The sequence below is a fragment of the Hoplias malabaricus genome, chromosome 13, assembly GCF_029633855.1.
Source record: "Hoplias malabaricus isolate fHopMal1 chromosome 13, fHopMal1.hap1, whole genome shotgun sequence".
Taxonomy (NCBI): Eukaryota; Metazoa; Chordata; class Actinopteri; order Characiformes; family Erythrinidae; genus Hoplias; species Hoplias malabaricus.
Genome location: NC_089812.1, coordinates 30,704,351 through 30,730,076, shown reverse-complemented (window position 1 = coordinate 30,730,076; position 25,726 = coordinate 30,704,351). Strand labels below are relative to the sequence as shown.

At 40.3% G+C, this 25,726-nt stretch overlaps 1 protein-coding gene across 3 annotated transcripts in view; it reads right to left on the bottom strand.

Moving 5' to 3' along the window:
- rapgefl1 (Rap guanine nucleotide exchange factor (GEF)-like 1) overlaps positions 1–25,726 on the bottom strand; it is a 56,246-nt gene that overhangs the window by 21,029 nt on the left and 9,491 nt on the right. For 2 of the 3 annotated variants that reach the window (XM_066642152.1, XM_066642151.1), the window contains one exon: positions 681–759. In XM_066642152.1, coding sequence (XP_066498249.1) covers positions 681–759 — 79 coding nt within the window. Of the gene's footprint in view, positions 1–680; positions 760–18,185; positions 19,547–25,726 lie in introns of those variants that run through there. The other variant, XM_066642150.1, reaches the window with a different exon arrangement.

The window sequence follows — 25,726 nt, the reverse complement described above, 5'->3', positions numbered from 1 at the left end:
GTAGGCTCTGGACCCACCACCACTCTGAACTGGATAAGCGGCTACAGATAATGAATAAAAGTTTCTTCACACTCACACATTTCTCAAACAAAAATGATTCTTCTATGGCATTGCTCAAAATAAACTTGTATTTTTAAGAGTGCATGTTTGTTTGTATCTTTATATTTATTATGTATTATGCTAAAAAAAACACTAGACACTAGGAAGGGTTAACTAAACACATCCAACAACAGGGTTTTGTGTTCTGAATTTAGGGAACTGTGATATACACCCACCCTGTATACAAACACAAAGGAATGATATTTAAAACCCAGTTAGTCATAGGTAGGCAAACACCTCTAGTGAAGATTAGAGGCTAAGAGCATAAAAAATGTCCTCTGCTATTGGAATGGGTGTTAACACTATTCTTGTTCTAGAGAACACTAGAATTCACTATTCTAGTTTTTTGTTTTTTTAATGACACATACGACTAAATAGTAAAACACTGGGTAATAACAGATAATCCAAATTCCGATGTAACAATATAAATACAAACGTATGCGTTGCTGTTAGCCCACCATTAAAGCGCTCCTAGACTGACACACACAAACCGAGATTTTCCATGGGTATTTCCATAGTTGCAAATACCTGGTTGCTAAGTACACCAAAAACATTCATGTTTGGAATTATATGAAGGATACTGCTGAAGTAGGACTTGCTGAAACTTGTCGGATGCCAGGAAGATAGGGTGTGTCAACATGAAGTCATCCAGGAGTATTTCTGCAGAGAGAGAAAAAGAAAGGAAGGTGAATTAGTAATCTCAAAACATGCAACAATCCCACTGTGATAAATCACACTTGAGAAATGCAGTTAAAGAGGAAAACATGTGAAAACAGAGATTAGCATACAGCTAAAACCTGAAAGACATTACTAATCACTATACGACACATGACACTTTTTCTTTAGGCTTCAGATTAACCTACATTAACGGTTACATTTTGTTTTTAAAGCCCAAGGGTGTATTCATTCTAATTCTATAAAAAGCTGCAGCAAACCAACATACACTGAGTAGGACAGCTTTTGTGTCGCTTTTGGTAGTTATCACTGGTCGTGTACAAAGTAGAGACAAATCTATTGGCTTTTGAGCTGTTGCCCATTATACAGCATCCCAGATGTAAGATGTAGATCATCAAAGAATAATTTTCACTGTCTCTGAGTGGTCATGATCATTCATATGTATCTGGGTTAGATCGATCTGTAGCATATTAATCATTAATAAAACAGAATACGAGTCTGCCACTTATAAAGAACCAAAAAGGCAGCCTCAATATGAACAGATCAGCTCCTGAAAAAGTAGGTCAGGAGAGCAGACCTCTTCAAAGTCTATGCAAAAAAATAAAAAACACACACAAAGCGCTCATAAATATGACTAGCATGGGAAAAGCTCCAGTCCATTACCCATAAAGCAATGCAAAATTAGACAGTCAACATTCACTAAAAGAGAAAACGTTCAAGTTCTGTGACCTCAAATCAGAGGAAATGATGCTAGGCTCTCATTAAAATTGCCACTTTATTATCAGCCTACTCAAGTGGCTTCCTATAAATGTCAGACATGGAATACTTAGCTGAAATTGAAAGGGACTACTCATACTGTCCTACTAGACATCACATCACCCTTACAATTCCTATATTGCAGCATCTGAATAAAACTACTTGTTTGACATTGCATAACAAGTCTAATTCCAGCAGTTCTGCCTAATTCAGGATAAGAGTGTTAACGCTGACCCTAGATCAGCACTTGCTGTAGGTGTAGAAGCACTGAAGTGTGTGAGATGTTTTTTTTTTTTAACTGGCCCAGGCTTGTCTTGTTTCTCAGCTCCCGAGTTGTCGGGAAGTTCCTTTGACGTCAAAATGTTTCAGTCATACAGGTGAATGTACACCAGAAATCGGTTAAACGCAGTAATGAATGAGATAAAAAGATTAGGAGCTCTATGATAGGGGTCTAATTACATAGATTCAGAACGGGAGGAAGCAGACCTGTGAATATATTTTTATACAGAACTGAATACAAAGCTGTTCAACATTTAAATGTAGCTCAGAACAAAGTGACTTGTATCGCAGATTTGCAAACTGCAAGCATGTGTACCTGGGTGCCCAAGCAAATTGTAGATGTGTGTGTGTGTGTGTGTGTGTGTGTGTCATGGTGGGTGTGTCAGCTGGGGCCCTGTCCACATTTTCGCAGCTGCAAATTTCCCACGGTTGCCAAGGCAACATTGCCTTAAGTGGCTGCATGGTGACAGTGAGGGAGAAATAGAGGTTGGAGAGAGAGAGAGCAAAAAAGCAAAGAGAAATAAAAGCAGACAGTAAACTTATCAAAGAATAAAAGCTAGAAGATACCAAGAGATACAAAGAATTAAAGTTGTGCAAACCACAACAATGAAAATGTGATGTGAAGTTACATAGACTCTGTAAGTGTGTAGAAAATAGAAACAGAGTGGGTGTGAATGACAGGAACGGAGTGAGTGAGGAGGAGTGAATGAGGTTAATTACCACCTCCAATAGTCTCTTGTCCCTCAGAGTGATGTGTGTGTGTGTGTGCGCGTGTGTATGAAACCAAAAACCCCCTGTAGTCTTGATTTAAAGCCATCAATATAACCACCATTGGGTAACACTAGAATGATGACAGTACGTACAAGATATAAGCATCAGCTAAACAACAAAGCACAAAATAGCTGCCTCTGCACAATTGTGTCTGTGTGTGTTTCTAGGGATATTTATGTGCTTTCTTTCATGTAGGACTCTGGCTTGCTATGAAATAATAGCTGCATGTTTGGAATCACTGTTCTCCCTGTGCCAAAGCGGGTTACCTCCGGATTATGGGGTTTCTTCCCGCAATCAAAACATATGTGCTGGTTTGTGGATTGGCTATTGAAATGTGTTCATAGGTGTGAGTTTGGGAGTGAATGTGTGCGTGTGTGATGCGCTGTGATGGACCCTGAGTTTCAGCCTTGTGCCCAGTGCAGGGGTTACAGAAAACTACCAATAAATGATCAAAATCAGCCAAGAGGCACATCATCAGATTCTTTTTTCAATAAATTTTAGACAGGGCAAGTTTACAACAAAATAATATGAGCGCTAGTATTAAAATACGTATTCTGTGTTTTAATGGTGCTATGACATTCGTAATACTTTACAAATGTTATGTTTATTAATGGGTGGCACGGTGGTGCAGCAGGTGGTGTCGCAGTCACACAGCTCCAGGGGCCTGGAGGTTGTGGGTTCGATTCCCGCTCCGGGTGACTGTCTGTGAGGAGTTTTGTGTGTTCTCCCTGTGTCCGCATGGGTTTCCTCCGGGTGCTCCAGTTTCCGCCCATGGTCCAAAAACTTTGGTAGTGGATTGTCTACTTAAAAAGCGTCCATAGGTGTGAGTGAATGTGTGTGTGTGCATCACCCTGTGAAGGACTGGCGCCCCCTCCAGGATGTGTTCCCATGTTAGATGTAAAGAGACTGAAAAACTAAGACTGGGCAGTCTTAACGAACAAGTCTAGCACCAGTCCACCTCTGAAAATTTATACAAAAATGTACAAATGTTAAAAAATGAGAACACTAAAGATCTTTATTTTCAAAATCTATGCTAAATGCAGTTATTCACCTTTATGAAAATCAGCCATACCTCACTGAACAGTAAAAAGAGAGTTGATTATGAAAGTTACCAAAGGAGAAGTCTCCAAGACATAAGAAATGAAACATTTCTGCCTCCCTCTCTGTTATAAGAAAAAAAAAAACCTTTTTACAGCCCCCGCACTCTCCATCTCTTTCATCCATCTCACTCCTTCTGCCCACTAGTTCACATTAAGATGGCGCTTTAAGTGCAGTGAATTTTTGCCCAGTTTGTCACAGAGCACATTTCTTTAGGTTTTCAAAAATAAGAGATGTCTGACTCCAGCAACCACAGCTCACTTCACACATCACCACCCAGAATACCTCAACCAAACCCAACATCTAAATCATATAGAGTTAAATCTACAGTATGTTTGGGTGCATAGTTACTTTTATGTCACATGAAACCTACACTCACAGATATGCTTAACTCTACAAGAAATTTAAAAAAAAAAACAGAAAAATCTACAGTTTTTCCTTTTTCATGGTTGAATATTCATGTCCAACAGACCACAGCACAAGTCCAGAGGCAGGACAAATGGAGGAAAAAGTTGTTAAAGGCCATCTATATGGACACTGGAAACAGCAAGAATACAACATTTAAGTCCCAATGGTCCTCAATTACACAACCCAAATATGTCTTGTCCAAATTTGCCTCCATGCCTTTTGTTATTCTACCCCTTTACCTTCATTCCATACACACAGGTCTATGAATATACAATTAGTCCCCACCTGTCTCCACCCACACCCCCACACTGTTCGAGCTTACCTGGAAAGCCCCACCCCGCAAGCTGTTTCCTTAGGTTTGTGATGTTTGAAACCCTGGTTAGCTGAATGCATTTTCAAAGCTCATCCATGCCATTTACATTACAGCATATTTAAAACACCTTATGGACATGTAAATGTAATAATGTGATTTTCACTGAAGGAGGTTGCTAATGCTCCTTCAACAATGACCTCCTACATAGAACTCTTTTATTTAAGCCTGAAAGCCAAGACAAGAGGTTTTTATTTCACATGATGTGCGCAAAGCATTTGCATGAATATGTGTGTGTGGGGTGGGTTGGCAGAATCAGGGGTGAATGTATGTAGGAACGCTTACTGTGCTCCAGCAGCTCCTACCTGACCCCACCCCCCTTTCTTATACTGAAGGCCAGGGAGTTCTCCACTGTAAGATGGAACATAAAGCCCCACCCCATTCGCATATTTACAGTAAATGAAGATCGGAATCAGGTGGTTGGTCAAAATGGAGATCTCAGGCAGAGATTTCAGACATGTTGAACAGAGCAGGATTATATAAATTGTGATTGACAGGCCGTTACCATGGAGGTCTTATCACATCTGAACCCCCACATCCCACGCACACTCTCCTTTCTTTCTCTCTTTCTGTTTTCTGCATCTCTCACTCACATGCGTTGGAGCATTTGGCATGAAGCAGTAACAGGCAAAGACTGTGTTTGAGAGAGAGAGAGAAAGAGATATGAAAAATGTGCAGAGACCTCACATACACATTCTTGAAAGCTGCTTGCTCTTGTCCTTCATATCTGTTTCATCTCCAGTATTCCACCACCATTCTTCTAGTGCATGTTCTGTGCAGGGGTTTGTGGATATAATCACAATTGTGGGTATCATCAGTGCTTACAAGAACACTGACCAGCAGCATTAAAAAGAAGGCTTAACTAGTGAATTTAATGCCATGCCATGTAAGTGAAAATTTGAATACAATTTTATTTTGAAGAACAAAATTAATTAGAATAAAAAAGGGGGCGGCACGGTGGTGCAGCAGGTAGGTGTCGCAGTCACACAGCTCCAGGGGCCTGGAGGTTGTGGGTTCGATTCCCGCTCCGGGTGACTGTCTGTGAGGAGTTGGTGTGTTCTCTCTGTGTCCGCGTGGGTTTCCTCCGGGTGCGCCGGTTTCCTCCCACAGTCCAAAAACACACGTTGGTAGGTGGATTGGCAACTCAAGTGTCCGTAGGTGTGAGTGTGTGTGTGTCTGTGTTGCCCTGTGAAGGACTGGCGCCCCCTCCAGGGTGTATTCCCACCTTGCGCCCAATGATTCCAGGTAGGCTCTGGACCCACCGCGACCCTGAACTGGATAAGGGTTACAGAAAATGGATGGATGGATGGAATAAAAAAGGGCTGCAGCAACGGTCTACAACTGATTCTGAATGTGTTACTCCTGCTATTTACAATGCAGACTTTTACTGCAGCTCTAACCATATCCACCTGGTAATAAACGCTTGATTAATTAATAGAGGTCTGTCTCAGAAAGCAAGTTAAGCTTAGACAAATTCATGACATCTCAGGCCTTGTCCACACACACGTAGATGATTTGTTAAATGTAGATTTTGCTGCGTTTTGGCCTTTCATCCATGTGTAAACCACATTTCAGGTCACTAAAATCTGACCTTTTGGAAAACGCTCTCCAGCAGATGTTCAGAAATGTAGTTTTCAGTGATGTAGTGTAGAACTGAGTTTTTGACTTGTAACGTCAGGACTGTGCACCATTTTCTCCTTTGAATGATATCGGAGTGTGTGCCATTGTCTCCTTTCTCTTTACATGAGGTAATTATGTTGCATTAGCAGACGCAGCCAAAACTATGCTTGTTTAACACTGCAAACATGACTTATTACATCACTAATTAACATACAGTTACTCTTACACTATAAGGGACAGAGCCATCAGAATGCACTACGGTGGACACTGCTATATCGACCAAACCCACAACACAAGCACTGCCCCCAAGGCTGCTGGCATTGGACATGACCTGGGCAGACCTCTAGTTGGTGGGAAAATGAAGTGGTTCCTGCAGAATAAGAGGAAGTTAATTTTCATTTGTCAAAGATATCTCTTTTGTCATTCAGTGAGCTGCTCTGCAATCTGAAGAGCATACAAGCATGTTTTATGATTTTATATAGACAGACTGTCTATAAAAAAAAAAAGGAAGGTGTAGAAGTGTACACGTGGACTAGGCCTCAGCTTCAAATCAACCCTAACCAAGCCAGGTGGAGTTAACTCAAACTTTCTATCAATTCAGGTTTAGACAGTGAAGCTAAGATAAATCCTTGTGTGCATGCACATGAAAGCATGACATTTATGACTGACAAACCATTAAATGAAATATGAGGAGTGGAGCGACATGTTTTTCAAAGTAGGAAGCAAATGTAAAAAGTAACATTATTACCACGGTTACTGGTGTTTACTACAGTAATATTAACTTTATTTACCACTATAACAATTGTCAAAGGGGAAAAAAAGAACCTAAAAAGGACTGTAGGTAGGGTGACCAGATGTTCTCTTTTACCCGGACATGTCCTCTTTTTTAGACTTAAAAAATGTCCGGGCGGAATTTCACAAACGTCCGGGATTTTGTTTTTCTAGAGCTTACATAGAACTTCGTGAAGTTTCGTTCACAAACTAGTCCCGCCCTCCCCTACTCCGATTGGTTCGGTTGAGTGAGAAGGGGGCGTGGTGAAGTAGCTTAAAATCTTCTGATTGGCCGGTCTGACTGAGGAGCTACCGTTATTGGTCGATAACCATCTCTGTAAACATTTAATTGGTCAGTCTGCACGTCAGTAGTCGTCCACCCCCACCCCCGCGGAGACGTGTCCTCTTTTTTTCACCATCTCAGATCTGGTCACCCTAACCGTAGGTGTACAACAGATAGAGATCTCTCAATTTAACTGAAGCTTTTTATGGTTGAACCTAGAACTACCTGTGGTCTGAAAAAAAAATTTAACTGGTTCTACTGCATTCATGCTGCATAAAGTATAATTTATGATAGTGAGTAGGTAAAAGAAATTCATAATTGTAATGAAAAAAAAAACACATTTTATAAAATTCAGAATGTTCCCTCATCATTTGTTAGCTCTCCGGCTGTTTGCATGCTTGAAACAGGTCTAATGTACTTACAAAACCCCAGTGTCAGTAAATAAACAAGCTATCTTAGTCCGGTATGCTAGGTTTCTCTCTCAACTCATGGACAAAAAAGGCATCTGCTGTTCTTTTAGACAATGCCGAGAACTCCAAACATTCAAAAGCATGAACCAAGATGAAGATATTGCCCTTTTGCTGCTCCATAGGTGGGTAATAATAACGTGTTTATTTATTTATATATTTTTTTGCTGTTTCAGATTACTTAAGGTGGAAATATCTCCAAACTCTGTAGACGGCTAACTGAATTACCAAAGGTGCTATAAAACTCGAGTGCCCTGGGTTTGCTCTAGGTGCTTGTGGTAGTTCAAGCAGTGAATAAAATACAGAAAAGATAAACTTCACCCATGTTCAAAAAAACATGTTTTTTTTCTTTTCAAACATAACATTCCACGTTAAAAAGACATGGAACTTCTGAACATAAATAAACTGCGTTTCCTCCCAATCATATACATCTCCTTTAACCACAAATATTTCTGACGTAACAGCACTGCTTTGTTTTGTAGTACGTGTTACGCAGATTGGACCTGTGCCCTGTGGGTATACAGCAGGATCATGCAAATAAGGGAAGTGTGTAAATATCAAGGCAGCATAAAAGTCAGAAAATTCCTAAAATACCCTCAAGCTAAAATGAAGCTGCTCCTTTCTTAATATAGCAGCAGCTTGATTTTTGGCCTAACCCAGATTATGGCAGTCTCTGGGGAGACCCTCCCCACAGTAGCAATCACGAGCATCACTTCAACCCACTGTGTGGAGAAATTGGAGCCATGACTTGATGCCTAGCTATCTCTGCTATTACATAAGAAAAGACAAAGCACTGTAGTGCTATTTATCAGTATAATACGTGTTGACAGCACTACAGGAAACACCCGTGCAAACTTACCCACAGATTTACTTCTACAGACTTGTTTGTCCACCTTGGGCATGAACTTTGAACTCCCAGTGATAATGGAGTATCAGGGTTAGTGCTGACTACACTCACACATGAAGATAGTTTGTATCAGTTTTTCCATTGTTTATCAGTAAAAACACAGAAAACATTAAGATCATCAATTGAAAATAGCAGATATACATTCAGCAGTAAAAACAGACCTCAAATACAGCTAACAAATCCTAGTATTGCACACAGGATCTGTGTGACTCACAGAAACCAAATCACCTTGGACCTTATCAAACCCTTTCTGCTTAATCTATCAAATACACCCAACAGCTTCAAACATGCTCAAGTGCTACACAACACTCAAGCAAACTTCTTAATGTAGCGTATGTCCTACTTTCCACTTTATGTCCCCCCCGAGGACACATACTGAAAGGGAAGAAAGATGTGTGCTCTAACACAGCCTACAACTGATGACAGTTAGAGTGGCCTCAATACTTCAAAATCAACATCAAAACCAAGTTAAGCAAAGACGCTTTCTGAATCAAGGTCCAACATCCATAATTTCTTCTAATTCTGGACTGGCCATGTTGATGTTCATATGGTAGAGCTATGTTATACATCAGCAAAAATATTGCTGGCAATGTTCCACAACCTTTTTAAAAAGTACCAGTCATAAATGAGCTGTGGCACTTAGGAGTAGCGGAAATTAATTATTCATCAACAGCTCATAAGTATTCAGATAAATCTATTTAACAAGTCTAGACTATTCTAATGCCAAAGATTCACTCAGGAGGAGATTACATCAATTCAACATGGAAACTATCAGACAGAAAGAAACAAAGTTTTTATGTAATAACAACATTTTGGGAGTAGGATCACAACGGAACCCCAAACTCTTGCCCAAAAATTGTATCTGGGTTCACCTCCCTGTTCCAGTTGTCACAGTCATGGTCCATACTCACAAAATACATATATATATTCTTTCCAGCATAGTGTATTTTGAACACTTTCTGTACCAATGAAATTTATTTTGTAGCTTCAAAAATGTCATTCAATATCGCTAATACTAAAAAAAAAAAATTTTGATCAGACCGCACAATGGTGTTACCAAGTACTGTCACTGTCACACACCTGAAGGGTTCTGTAGTTGTTGGTTCAAACACTGCCTCTGTTGACTGCCTGTGAGGAATTTTGCCTGTTCTCCCCATGTCTGTCTGGGTTTCCTCCGGGTTTCCACAAACACATCCTGTTTGGTGAACTGGCCATTCAAAAAGTGTCCATAGGTGTGAGTGTGTGAATGAACGCGTGATGCCCTATGATTCCAAGTAGGCTCCTGACCCACCAAAACCCTGAATAAGATGATTACAGTATATGAATGAGTGGATTAACTTACAACAAATAAATTAATTAAAACAAAAACAAATAAACGAATAGAGTGGTTCAATAACAACTTAAAAATGTCTGCATACGTTAGTCTGGATCAAAGAGATCCAGTTGCCCTTATTATTGCATATGCTAGAGTGTTTCATCACAATAGTGATGACTGCACACTAATCACAGTCTTCGCTTGCATTTGGGCCTATAGGCTGTTATTAGGGCTGTCTTTTGAGCCACTAATCGGGAAGCTTGGGGCCATCTGTTTGTACACGTGTGTGCGCCTGCAAAATGTGGCAAACAGAGTGCAAAAAAGGAGGGCAACCACTGCTGTCTCTTCATATGGCATATTTTGCTAGTCCTCACTGCAGTGCTGGTTTAACACAAAGAGAATGTGTTTGTTTGGGTTTTTTTGTGTGTAAGTAGCTTTGGAAGTGTGCCCCTTTCTGTTATTTTACCTCACTATATGAGCTACTTAAAAACATGAGGTAAAGAAATTGCAAAAGTGAAGCAGAGTTAAAGGAAGCCAGGACGAGCACGGTACGCTTTGAGTTGCCTTCTTTCCTACTTTATTAAAACAGTGCCCTCTCAACACCCAAAATGAGTACACCATACAGGCTTCACTTCACTCTCCACTCATTCCTTCCCTTCCTTCCTGTTCCCTCTTCCTCCTCCTGCCTACAAGAGAACACGGTTGCCATGTGAACAGGTGCTGTACGTAAAGAGAAGCTGTTTGGCACTGAGACATATTTGCAGAGAAATACAGGCGCATACATCAGGACAGAACAATATAAACAAATTACTAGTATTGTTAGTTGTTATATAACTACAAATGGTCATAACAATGCCTAACCATTTATATTTGACAATGGTTGCTAGAAACTGCAACTGCGTGACCAACACTGAAACTTATTGCTCCATCAGAAAAAAAGAGATAAATACACAGTGCATGCTTAAACCCTAAAATAAATATATATAATAAAATAAAAAATATCACACTGCGTGAATACATGTTATTTCAGGCTAGATTTAAATAAATAGATTCAGTAATTTTCTCCCTAACAGCATAGTACACACTAATACTAATATGCACAAACTAAGTGCATACATGCTTCATAGTCAACACACATTCATCCTGTCATGGTCAAGATCATCAGCACAGGGGGCCTCCCTATCTATCAGCACAGAGTGGCCCAGGTGCGTGGGTTACGCACAAAGTGGGCATAGCCATTATGAGGAAGAGAAAGTGAGCCAGAGAGAGAGAGAGAGAAAGTACTGATGTTATGTAAAGCCCTCCAAAGGGAGGCCGGTGAGTGGGCAGCCATTTCTTCCTAATCCCGCACTCTTTTCAGAAAAAAAAAAACATCATACCTCCTACACAGACCCATGCCACCACTCTCTCACGTTGCACTCGTGTCTCTCCCTTTCTCTTCATCTCTTCCTTTCACTTGCTCTCTCTCCCTCTGGCTCCCTCACTTTTCTCTCAGTGAAGACTCTTTGAGAATGTGCCCGAGGACTGATTTGCTTTACGGAAGGCAGCGTATGGAGAGCTCAGTGGAGCTAGCCCCGCCAAGCTTGAGGCCATAGAGGGTCCACATGGTTTAGCTTGATTAGTGCAGTTGAGGATGACTCAGCTAACTGTCATAAAGCACAGGTGGCTGTTAGCCTAAGCCTGCCTGATTAGCATTCCCCATTACCATATTCTAATATCAAAGTTGGACATGCAATATATATATGGACAGCATAGATGATAATTAATGTATTTTCCGAATGATAGTGTGTAGGTGTACACACTTCAATGAATCTAGCACTGAAGATAAACCGTATAAATCATGCCTGCAGAACACAAAACCCCTTCCTGATGTCACACTTGTCCATCACAAACACCTTAAGTAGAGCCTGACTCATACATTAACAGCAATGCTGACGAACCAATCTTAATCCTTCCAAGAACCAGAGGGAACCATATGAGATATCATGTAACTAATGTCATGTAGTTAACCAATACCAAGAGAGCGCTGTTAAAGGATTAGTTTGGGTATAAAGCGAAACAAAAACAACAGCAGTCACATTTTTGTCTATACTCTGTATCCATTTTATGATTCACTGTAAATCAGAGCTTCAAAAAACACATAAGAAAATGTAGTGATGTATGCCTAGGAGTTTGACTTGGTTTAAGCTATGCTTAGAGTTCAGTTATACTTTTTACTTAAACGTTTTACTGTTTTTATCATTTATATATAATTACTATTTATGTTATGAATGCACAGTTCTTTACTGCAGTTAAAGGTGGCACATTTTGATGGATATGGCTCAACCACAAAAACAAAGCAGTCCTCAGACTTACTGTAAAAGGGATTCTCCATTTGCAGAACTGGCTTGTACTGCCAACACTAGGGATTCACTCAATTGCCAGACAACTGTCTGTACTTTTTCTATTGCTGCCTTTTCAAATCCTGCCCTGACTTGCTTGTGAAATGCCTTACGTTTCAGAATGGAAGTACTGAAATGAAAGCTAAAAATAATTACATAACCATCAGTTGACCTCAGGTGAACTGCAAAACTTTGACTTCAGCCCACCATTTGAACTGCAATCTGATTATCTGATATAGACTGTATAGTGTGAGTGTGAGAAATCCAAAAGATGAGCTGTGACTTTCATCACCATGATGAGATATGGTATTACTAAGGGGATTTTAGTTCTGGAAGATGGATAGAGTGCCAGTAGGTAATTCATAAGTCTGTGTTTTGTGTTTTATCACATGGAAAGCATTCTAAAAAGTGCAGTTTGACAGTATGATACACTGACCTCAAGACCTGAGATCAGTAGACCACCACAATCCGTAATCCACAAACTCACTGCTGCGGACAGCAGGTCTGGATGAGACAGTCAATCTGGGAGCATATCATTAGCTAATCCAGGATTAGCAAGGTTAGTTAAACGTTTTTATTCTTTGGAATGACAGATAAATCTGCAAACGACAACATTATATTCCAAAGAACAGGTTGGGCAGGAAACTCAACCGTCAAACATTTGCAATACGCTTAATTAGATACAGCTCCTGAAGTATATACCAAAGTAAATGAATTGCTAAAATTAATATAATATTAAACAACCCCAAATAGGACAGTATGGAATAAAAAGTGATTGCAATCAGGATTCATGTCAAGAATTATAACAGTATCTACATTAAGCTGAGCAAAGATAAGCAGATGATCTCCAGTTTGTCAACAATTACTTTGGCAAACTTTTATCAAGCACTAAAACACACTTAAAATGTTTTGTAGCGCAAAGAAGTAGATTTGACTGGGATCTGAGGTATTTGAGATGTAACATCACACTGTAGAAACATGTATTGTGATCAGATGAAACAGTACACCAGACCGTTTTTTGAAGATATGGATACAGTGTACAGAGTGTGATTAGCAAAGTCTAAAAGGCAAGATAAATCATGTTATGGGGGTTGTGTCAGTGCCCTTGGCAAAAACTATTTACATTTTTGTGATGGCATTAAGGCGAAAAAGTACACAGATCTAATAGAATCACCTGCTACCTTTAAAACATCTTTTCCAAGAATGTCCCTGGCAACGCAAAACCACATGTTACACACATTACAAAGGCATGGCTGCAGAAGAAAAGGGTACATGCTCAGGACTGTTCAGGACTTGCGGTCCCCAATAGAGAATATGTGGAGAATTTGAAATTGATCAACAAAAACATACTGCTGCAGACCTTATGGCAGGGAGACTGAGACAAAACAACACATGAAACTTGCTATCACTTGGTATACTCTGTATCAAAACATCTTTTAAGTGTTTTGAGAAGGAATGACATTACAAATTGGTAAATATCTTATAGTCCCAATATTTTTGGAATGTGTCACAGGCCTAATATATAGGAATAAATATATATTAACAAATGAAATAAAGTTAAACTGGCAAAACATTAAATATCTTGGGTTTGTACTGTTTGCAATGACAATTATAAATAAGTAAAAGTAAAGAAAAGTAAAAACACTGCATACTGTAGTTTTATTTATTATTTACATATGTTTTTTATTATTATAGTTTCTATACTACACCAATATTTTTGAATTTGGGATTTTATCTGCATTCCTTTTTCACTCAAAAAAGTAATTAATTCAGTAATTTTTTAATTTATTTAATGTTTATCAAAGGTCTATTCTGGTGTTTACATCCCACATCAACAAATGTCCTTAAAACTAAACAGGCAATGGAGAGAAAACTGGCATGCTGAGATTGATATAGCCAGTGTAAAACTGATATAGCCATGTTGACATGTCTTGAATAAAATGTAGGTGCCTTGCTTTGAGTGCCACAAAGGCCATCCTAGAATGTGTTTATTGGAAAATTCCAACCAAAGGTTGACATGATTTGTTGAGGTGTTTCTCAGTCAACTGAAAAACACTCACCCAAAAGACGAGACAATCCTCAAAAGCTGTTGGTCTATATATATATGCTTCTGGTCTCTGTTCTTGTTATCTTTTGCCTTCCTTTAAAAAAATTACAAAATTTAATGTGTGTCATTATGGCAACTAGATAGCCTTGGGGAAAAAAAGCTTTTCGATTTTAGAGTCACAAAAGAAGACTTTTGTCCAGACCATTGTCAACTGGACATCAGAAATGTGAAGAATATAATACAGTGGACAGGAAATTACTTGTCAGCCTATTGATTTTACATACAGCACCATTCTCAGACTGGCACTTATGCACGGCCACATTTCTCAGGCTTCTGTAGTTTCCATGGTTACTGCACAATAATACTTCACTGCACATGTGCAAGGGCTACCAATGCTGTACAATGGTGGCCAAAGTTATTATTTTCGCAATGAATACTGAAGAAATAATTATCAAAAACCTTTTACGAGGGAAAGCTGGGGAGGTACCTTGCATTTTTACTTAGATGAATGATTAATGAGGGCTTGGCCAGTTAAAACCCTTGTCATTGTCAGTGAGCTGTACAATGCACTGCAACGTGCAGTTTCTGTTTTACTGAAGAGGTGGTTGAAATCACTGGCATATTGACTGATAGATTTAACAGGAAGAACAACCGGAAAGCACCTTAAAAAATAATTTTCCTTGTCTGTAAACGCCTAAACAAAGAATCTCCCAGACAGGAATTTCCCAGCTAAAAAAACAAAGAATCTACTTTAATTTTTCAAAACATTCATCCCAGTAAATCTTGTAGTTAAATACCTAGCACATGAACTGACATTAATTTATGACACTTTTCCATACACAATGGGCAGCTGTACACTACAGTGGAACATTTAAACTCCATAAGAATAATTCAATAACTGATATTTAATCAAAGTTAAGAGCAGCTTGGCACATTGTAGAGAATCATACAATATCTGACATTTCTAGCGTGACAGTGATAAAAAAATGAATCTTCCAGTAAATCTGAATAAACAAGTTTTCCTAGGTACTCCTTTGCATTACGGTATCTGACATGCATCAGCGTAGCACATAAAAAAAAACACTGCATTCCAAGAGCTTATCTCAAAACTATCATAAAACAATATCTAAGGTATCAGACAGCCTGTCTGTAACTATTTCAAATGATAATTTTCTGAAGAATCAATATACATTTCTTATGTCTAGTTCCTATTACAACCACTGTAAAAAAAATCTTACTTAGGAAATGTCCCTATGATGGCATATTTAATATTTGATCATTCTGAATGACTCTGTTTACTTAACAAATGATTTATGTGTTACTTAAACAAACACAAAAAGACAGAATTCACGGTAATTTTGAAATATAACAGTCATTTCTTAACAAGCCATTTCTCATACTAGTAAATAGCAATCTTCCTGGTAAGCGAGAACCATGGCCTACATTCTCTAATAAATAAATAAGCAGCAGGTAACACAGGACACTTGGTGCAAAACCACGTAGAACAATAGTATATTGACAAATGTATTGGGACACCAACAATCATACCTACAAGAATCTATGACAATAAATCCACATGCAGTTATAACAGCTTCCACTCCACTGGGAAGGCTTTCTACATGCTATTGGAGTGTGGTGCGTTTTCTGTCCAGTCATCCAGAAAAACATTTGTGATGTCAGACACTGATGCTGAATAAAAGGGTGTAGTTTGCAATCTCTGTTCAATTTCACCTCAAATGTTTGATGGGTTTGAGGTCAGGGCTCTGTGTTCTAGTCAATTCCTTCAAACCTAACACAATGCCTTTATAAACCTTGCTTTGTGCACAGGGGCACAGTCAAACTGAAACAAAAAAGGGCCTGCACAAAATGTTCCCTCAAACCTGGAAGCGTACAATTGTCCAAAATGTCTTGTTATGCTGAAGCATTAAGATTTCCAGTCACTGGAACTAAGGAGCCCATGCGAGTAACCCTATGTCATTATCCCTCCTCCACAAACTTTACACTTGGCACAATGCAGCCAGGAAAGCAACTTTCATTTGGCATTTACCCAGACTGCCAGATAGAGAAGAGTGATTTGTCACTCCACAGAACATGTTTTAATTGCTCCAATGTCCAGGGGTGGTCTGATATCCACCACTATATCTGACAACTGGCATTGTGTTAGATGATGTATGTAAAGCTTTTCTGAAGCTGCTCGACGTTGGAAACTCAAGCCATGAAAGTTACAGATTTTGGGCTGGTGTTAATGCCAGAGGAGGTTTGGAACTCACTCAGGGCCGACTTCTAAGCCCTGTGTACCTCATCAGTCGGTGACTCAGCTCTGCAACTATACATGGTCTGCCACTTTTTTGGCTGAGTCTCTGTGGTTTCTAAGCACTTCCAGTATTCAACAGTACCACTCGCACTCAGCTGTGGAATATCTAGTAAGGAAGACATTTGCTTGTTGCAAATGTAGAATCCTTTTACAGTACCGTGCTCAAATTCAGTGAGCTCTTTAGAATGACCCATTTTTTTTTTTACAAACTATTGTTATCAACAAACTGCATTGATGGGTGCTGGATTTTATACACCTGTGGCAATGGAACATCTGAATTCTATTATTGATATTCAATAATACTTTTGTCCATAGAGTGCACATGCACATTTGCTATTCTACAGAGCTAATCGTACCTGTTAGGTCATAAATTAATAATTATTAATTTCACCTTCAACATGCAAAGTGTTAATGTACAGTACTGGCACAAAGCATTTTTCCTCATAACCAATCAGGCTGGTGTCATGGCTAAAGAACACTGATGTTATTATGTAACCTAAGGATTAGTGCAGTGGTGCAATGAGGAGTATTTTTGCTCTGAGCCATTTCTACTTCTGCACTCTTGGCCAGTTGGCATCGTATCAGACATTAGTGCATGTTGCAGTTTTGATCTGCTTAAATTTCTTTTAACACGTAACAAAAGCGGAAGCAGCGTGGCATGTCTGTGAGGAAAACACCTTTTCTTTTGCATTCCATTAACGTAAGTGCAGAGTCACAATAGTAGTTTTTGTTTTCTTTTTACAGATAAATGGACCATTAGAAATGTTGTAAATTTACATAAAATATTTAATATATGATCTATCTTTGCAATCAAGCTCCAGTCAATGGGAAGAAGCTTCTTCATTCTATTTAAAGTTATTATTTTGCAGTTTATGACACTTTATCTTAACAGTGAAAGTGTGAAAGATGTTAGGGGGATTTTTAGATGTATTTAGTTTATTTTAAATCAAGGAACCAAATGACTTGTTCACTAAAAACAAGTGACCCCACATGACGTTAAAAATGTGTTTTTGGGGTTATATTAGTTATACAGATTTTTATTCTACTGTTATTTCTTATCAGTTAATTCGCTGATAAAACAGGCCATACTTCTTTGACTGGGTGCAGGTGTGATCAACACAAGGGGCCTCGTATTTACACTCTTAACTGAAAGTCAGTTGACCGTCCTGTTTTGTTTCATCATGTTTACCTTGTACCTGAACCTGCTGGTTTGATATATTTTTAAAATGCTGTGCCAGGTGTTTGTCACTAATACCATGAGCTGTTCTTTACCTACACAACTGCTTTTTTAAGTCTTCTTGGTGTCAACTTTCAGACTATATTACTGATCATGGGAGCACCTGTTTCTTCACATTCTACAGCAATTAATATACATCTGATGATATAACTGTGGCCTTGAAGCTGATTGGCTGTATTTGAACGTACACTGCTTTTGCCTTCAAACTTCAACTGATTTCAATGTGGGGTTTTTTTACCCATTTACACACTTTTGTTTTCCTTTCTCTTTTCCTTTTTTTAAATTATTTATTTATTTATTCATTCATGTTGCAGATTTTAAGATTACTCCGACTACTTCAGCGGAATCAAATTTAGCACATCGCTAGGAAACATCCTTGGCTCTTACCGGTGCAGTTGCCATAGCGCTTTCCCGCCACGCTGTCCAGCAGCGCCAGTGCGAGGTTCTCCGGCGTGTCGGCGGCCAGCGGCGTGCAGCTGGTGTCCAGACTGGCCTCGGAGCTCTGCTCGTCACTGGACAGCGAGGGGCTGCGGATGTCTGCGGCGGCCGACGGCCAACACGGCGCCTCTTCGGTCTCCGGGCTGAAGACGTCCCGCGGCGGGCCGCCCTCGGGGGACACCTCCCTGAAGAACGGGACCACACGAGAAAGGCTCGCCCGCCGTCGAGACGCCCCCGTGCCCGCCGCCTTGTCCCCGAAGCCTCCGGCGCGAGTGAGCGCGGTGGTCTGCTTCTTCAAAAACTTTTCCAGCGGCTTCATTCCGGCCGGCATTTTGGTGCGAATGCAGCGATGATGGCTATTTTTGCGTCGTTCCTAATTAATGTTGAAAAGGCGAATGAGCTCTGGAAAAACCGCCAGCGTTTACATTTTACCTCAGTCAAGCACCGAGCGCTCAAACACAAAGATAGACTCTACAACTCCCTGCCGCGGTCGGGTTAAGAAAACGCAGCCATTACTAAAATATTGATATCCAAATTGGCTCCGCAGGACTATAAACGGACTCGCGGGCGTCCACGGTCTTGTAGTAGCTAGCTAACGTCTGCCACCTTTGAAAATAAACAAAATCCCCTAAAACGTGCTCCAGCGCAGCCGCTCCCTGTCTCGCCGTCCTCTGCAGTCGCTCAGGTCGTGTGAGAGAGACAGACAGTTTTCTGTTGCGGTATACGGGCAGAGGACATTGCCGTCGAGGAGCGTTGCTCCGGAGGGCGAGCTAATCAACACAGCTGGGCTAAAAAGCGCGGTTTAAAGCCCGAAACACACTCACGGGGAAGAGATTAAGCGAGTAGAGGCAGATAAACACGGCGCAGTGGCAACACTGGCCTCAATGCAGTCAGAGATGCTCAGCGCAGTCTGCCTCCTAATGAAGAGAGCGGACTACGGTGGGTTTGACAAATACATATCTGCTCGGTTCCGCGGCGTTTTTATCTTCTTCTCTCTGTGTCGCTTCCCCTGTACCGTCGTACGCTGTCTTCGGTCGTAAAAGTCCAGAGCCTTTCTGCTGCGTTCACGGGTTTCAGTAATACACACCTACGGAGGGTGTGTGTAAGCGGAGTGAGTGAGTGAATGTGTTCGAAACGCGACGGTGGTTCAATAGCGTTGTCTTTCCCCACCGGTTTTCAGGTAACCCCCGCCTTTTGCGCGAGGGTTTGCGGATTGGCTGATTTTTTTGGCGTCCTGCGCTACGATTGGCTAGCTGTAGCCACCGGCGTTCTTCTTGTGAACGTGAACGACCAACCAATCTTCACACAGGAGGCGGGGCCTGCTGGAAAACGGGTGGAAAGTATAGCGTGGTTCAATCCGTTCCACCTCCTCGTTCAAACCCGCCGCCTTCCTCTGCAGCTATTGGCGCTGCCGTACTCTACAACCACCGGACAGCACGAATTACAGACACCCACAAACCGTACAGGGCATGCAGGTCCACAAGAGCGCCTGGAAACGAGGTGATTTAGATAAAGGCAAATGCATTTACATATTTAAATAAGAGTCTATGCCAAGTGCTACGTGGAGTTTCCAGAGCTGGATGACCTGAGATTTCTACCCTTCCTCAGTGTCATTTACAGTAAGATGAAGCTTATAAGGAAATAAGCACTTTAAAGTGCCAATCAGTTATTTAAAGAAAATCAAGGGGCTAAACACCAGATGATCACAGTTTGATCCCAGATGTTACCTCAGCCATCAAAGGCTGGGTGTCCAAAATAAAGAGAACAATTAGTCTTGCTCTCTGGTGACCCATCTAACCCCTTCACACACACACACAGTGTTAACCAGCATGCTAAAGTGACAGATCTGGGCGTTTTCCTCCTGCTGTCCGATTGTAGCAGCTGAGCAACATTTAAAAACAGAGAGAGGTTTCACATATTTTGAAGGAAGCACACCGTCCTCACTCTCCTACCTTTGTGTATTGTGTCGCTTGGGGAATCCTAGCTAGTTTCTGGGTGGAATAGGTGATAATGACTAATGCTGAAGAGCAGGAGCAGTAGGTGGTGGTGGTGTGTGTGTGTGTGTGGGGAGGGCGAGGGGGGGGGGTGTAGTTATATCTGATATATCTGATGAACATTAAGATGACTAGTGCAATGCTGTCATATCGAGGAAAGAGTAAGATAGTTGCCCAGCAATATCTAAGATTTAACTATTTGGCAATTAAGAAGACACTGTGTTCCTTTCTATTTAATTGGTATAAATATTTATGTATTATTTTTCTGGTGTTTATGACCTAAATAATAGCCCTTAATAAACATAAATATTTTGAAACCATTCAGTAAATGTATATCCCTTCTTATGTATATACCAAAGGTCTTATAACATTACAGTATTTCTGTAAATATTTTTTCAGGAAAATATACATTAAATATATAGTGTAAATTTCTGTTTGGTGAAAGGGTATAGGGTTAATGTAACATTATAATGGGCCAAATCCAATGTCAGTATGGGCCCACTGTGGGCCGTCCTACTCTAAACCACTTTTGCTTTTTAAATATAACCCAGTAAACATTTAGCCGTTGATTCAACGTTGAAATAACGTAATGACTGCCGTCTAATCAACGTCCTCTTAAGGTTGAAAAGACGTCCAAACACAGACATTGAAAAAGACGACTATTAGACGTATTTTGGACGTCCATTGACGTTATTAATTGGTCCCGAAATAAATTACTTGTATAAAACGCATTTTGGACGTCCATTGACGTTATCGATTGGTCACCACTTAACTAACTTATTAAGATGGAATTTGGACGTCCATTGACGTTTAAAATATGTCCTTGACGGACAGACTACTTTTAGACCTAATTTGAACGTCCAGGGACGTTTCTTGTTTACTGGGAAATAATTATAAACTAATGCTGCTACCTGCTAATATGGCTATATTATTTGTATGCACTTGTCAACAACATTTGGGTTATCTCAGACTACCTCTCTCAATTTTGATAGGCCAAAGTGTGTCAAGAAGAGTTACATCACAAATAAACTTAAATCTCTGTGTTTATATTTTCTGTGTGTGCTAGGAACTTCCACTACATTTCTAGGGGGAATTGTTTTTAACTTCATTTTCTTCTTCTGCTCTGTGTCTTGAGGTGTTTCTTCACTGAATGTCAGTAGTTTTAATTAAGTAACAGTTCAGGCTTCACTGGCACCCACCTCTTGTAATGAGATTGGGTCAGCTTTCTGTGAGACCTGTAATTATGTCCAAGTGGTCCAGATGGGAGACATAACCAAAGAGCCCTATGCATGCAAGATGTAAGACCCATGAAAAGGCTAAGGTTTAATTTGCCTATTAATTGTGCAACAGTAAGCAGTAACACAGTAGTTACTGTTGGGCCACATTTTAGCATCCATTCGTTTCCTCAGAAACAGAGTAAAAAAGTATAAAACCCTTAATTTTACATACACCTCATAGAGGACTAGCTTATAGTTGCATTTCTCTAAAAACATTTATCTCCAAATGTATTTTTACTGCAAACTGCAACCCTTCGTTCATTCATTCATCTTCTATAACTGCTTCATTCTGATTAGGGGCAAGGCAGGTACACACCCTGGGTTACAGGGTTTCACACTCAGTTTAATGTGACTGTGCAAGTTAAAAATGGCAGACTGTCATAGATGCTTCCCAATTTCTTGAGCAATAATTTGTTGTTCTAACTTGTTTTGAAGACTGCCTCCAGTACATGTCATGGTCTGTTGTTTTGTTGCTTTTTAATATCAGTACAAGCGTCCTGTCAGTGTAAGTGAAGTGACAGAACAGGTAGAAATCTGGCTTGCACGGCTAGGGATAAGGCAGTTTATTCCTTTCTCAAAAGCTTACTGAATAATGTCAGAATAGTTGACATGAAATGTAGGGTGAATAGGAACTGCATGTGATTTAAAAACACAAAAAAGCTGTACAGGAGCAGGCTAATTTAGCTAAAGTGCTTGTATTTAATATCTCTTACTGATGCAGCATTTATTTCATAATTAGGTCCCTGCTGCCTATACCAACATGTTTTTGGAAGGAGTTTAAATTGCAGTTTTATTCTACAGGCAAATATTGATTTATTTGCATTCATTCATTCATTATCTGTAAGCGCTTATCCAGTTCAGGGTCAAGGTGGGTCCAGAGCCTACCTGGAATCATTGGGCGCAAAGCGGGAATACTCCCTGGAGGGGGCGCCAGTCCTTCACAGGGCAACACACATAGTCACACATTCACTCACACCTACGGACACTTTTGAGAACACACCAACTCCCCACAGACAGTCACCCGGAGGAGACCCACGCGGACACAGGGAGAACACACCAACTCCTCACAGACAGTCACCCGGAGGAAACCCACGCAGACACAGAGAGAACACACCACACTCCTCACAGACAGTCAACCAGAGGAAACCCATGTGGACACGGGGAGAACACACCACACTCCTCACAGACAGTCACCCGGAGCGGGAATTGAACCCACAACCTCCAGGTCCCTGTAGCTGTGTGACTACGACACTACCTGCTGCACCACCGTGCCGCCCTTATTTTTATTTATTTTTTTATTAAAAAAAACTAATGACTACATTCAGTACATTCTCTTGAAGTATAGTATCTAGGGCCACCCTAATAGTGTTGGCAAACCCACACCTATGGGAAACTCCATCAGCTTTGCAGGCCAATAAATTACCCATGGAAAGGCTATTCAATTGATGTTTATTACATTTCACAAACAATTGAATACAGAGTGATAAAGGAAGAGGTTTTCAGACACAGTGTAAATTATGACATTATACTAACATTTCAACAAATGCGCGCGGGAGTTTCCCCTGCACAGTCACATTAGAAGCCATACCCAAAGGAAGAAGTGTTATGTTATAAATTTAGGCTTATTTCTCTGAGAATCCCCCACTGTTGCCATGGAAATAATGTTTGAGAGTGAATCCGTGACGCAGGAAGGTGTTGCATAGCACCCCGACCCCGCGGCCGACTTCTGGTAACAGCGCTAAAATAAGACCGTTGTGTGGTCATGTTTTCAACACTCTCACTGTCAAAAAGAAGACATATGCACTCACTCTCACCCTCGCCACAGCAACCACTTCTCCTATGAATGAATTCCATTTTCTAACATATTCTGATGGAAATCGTTAATCTAACCTCTGAATCCTCCTATCATCACTTTTCTGCCAGCCTCAGAAGAGCGTTTTTTTTCTTCTTTAGGACAATGCTGCACTTTGACTTTACAGTTATTAGCAGTATTGTAACTACTAGGAAACTGAAAACAAATCAAATAAAGAGTAAAATGAGGGGTAAAAGGTACAAGGAGCCCTCTTCTTCATTGCATGGAAGAAAAGAATGCTTTTTTTCTTGGCTTCCCAACTTTTTAAAAGCTATGTAACCCTGATGCCTCATTGAAATATGGATGTTCTGCTAGCAAATTCCAATTGTCAATACAAGGTGCTTTTTTTCAGTCAGAACATGGATAGGGTCATGTTTAACACTGGGAAATCTACTGAAGCTAAAATTTTTAAATGAAATGGTAAAATTTCAATATGCACCTCCTAACTAATGAATCCAATCAAAAAACATTTCTGGTGGAAAATCTGACTGGCTGAACTCATTTGGGGTGGCAGGGTGGCGCAGCAGGTTAGTGTCGCAGTCACACAGCTCCAGGGACCTGGAGGTTGTGGTTTCAAGTCCCGCTCCGGGTGATTGTGTGTGAGGAGTGTGGTGTGTTCTCCCTGTGTCTGTGTGGGTTTCCTCTGGGTGACTGTCTGAGGAGTTGGTGTGTTCTCCACGTGTCTGTGTGGGTTTCCTCCGGGTGACTGTCTGTGAGGAGTGGTGTGCTCTCTCTGTGTCTGTGTGGGTTTCCTCCAGGTGCTCTGGTTTCCTCCCACAGTCCAAAAACACACGTTGGTAGGTGGATTGGTGACTCAAAAGTGTCCGTAGGTGTGAGTGTGTGCTGCCCTTTGAAGGACTGGCGCCCCCTCCAGGGTGTATTCCCGCCTTGCACCCAATGATTCCAGGTAGGTTCTGGACCCACCGCGACCCTGAACTGGATAAGGCTTACAGATAATGAATGGATGAACTCATTTGCTTCTTTTTCTGTCTCATGAAATGTAGTAAATTTCCCATAAAGTACACAAAATTGTAAACACACTCTACATATGTAATTTATTTAAAATTTCATTAATATATTAATAACAATATCATTAATTATGGTGTACTTAAAAGTTGGATTATAATAATTAAAATTAATTAAAAATGTACGTATATAGTTTTTTTCTCTCAAACCCTAGTCCTGAACAACCCTGCTAATGCATCCTTTATGTTTTAACAGATATATTTAATGGAACAAACAAACACCCGTTAAACCTATTTTTCTAATTGAAAAATAAACTATTCAAGTTTATCTTTAATTTTAAACCATGCCATTTTTATTTGCTGGTCAGCAGTAAATCTGCCATATCCCCACTTTATTCTACACAGTTGTCTCACTTTTTTAACCATTCACGTTACTAATAAATTGTTTTCTTCTTGTTTTTTGGACTATGGATGTGTAATGAACTTCAAATATCTTTCAGATTATAGTATTTGGTGTCTTTGCCACGTACCATTGCAGGACCAACCAACAGAATACTGCTGAGGTGGGTTTTATTAAGAATTTATGTCTCCTGAGGCCAGCCAAACAGGGCCAGACAACAACTCTGCCCATGACAGCGTCTGAAGCAGCTGTGTTATTCAGGTCCACTATCAAAATAAAGTAATATTCAAAAATGTTATTTGATAACGTACTGTGGTTTCAGTTTGGTTCAAGTGTTGTGATTGTGTAGATCTTTATGTAATCTGCAACAAAAGGAAAGCAAGCAAGACACAGGGAAGAATGGCCTTTACACATCATCGAGCTGTTGTCTTGACAATTGCGTAACCTTATCTGTGGTTGTATTGAATGTGACTCTTGGAGATGTGTGTGCACAGCTAAAGAGAATCCACTCCATACACACATATACACACACAAGCGCACACACAGATGACAAATGACCTCAAGAGTGTAACACACTGCCCCCGGAGTGACAGGGCCAGAGTACACATCTGTGATGACTCATTAAGTAAGTCCGTCTTCAGCACAAACACCCCAGTCCGTGCCGTCACAATGCCGTTCTTATGGGCCATGCCAGCCTCCACAAAACACACAAACAAGCACATGACACACTTGCGAATTTTGCATATGATCTCCTTGTGCATAGAGTACATTATTGCCACATTCAGAACTGCTATTTCTGTAGCATACTCAAACAACCAGGATTCAAATATGAACTAGAACATGGTCTTTTTAAATTTCATTTCATTTTATGGGACTGAGTAAATTTATGTTTCACTGTTTTGGAATGACACTGTTTTGGAGTCCACACCCCCTATTTTTGGTGAGCATAAGTACTAGGCCGACTTAACAAAGCCCTACTTCCCATCCCGATTCTTTTCTGCA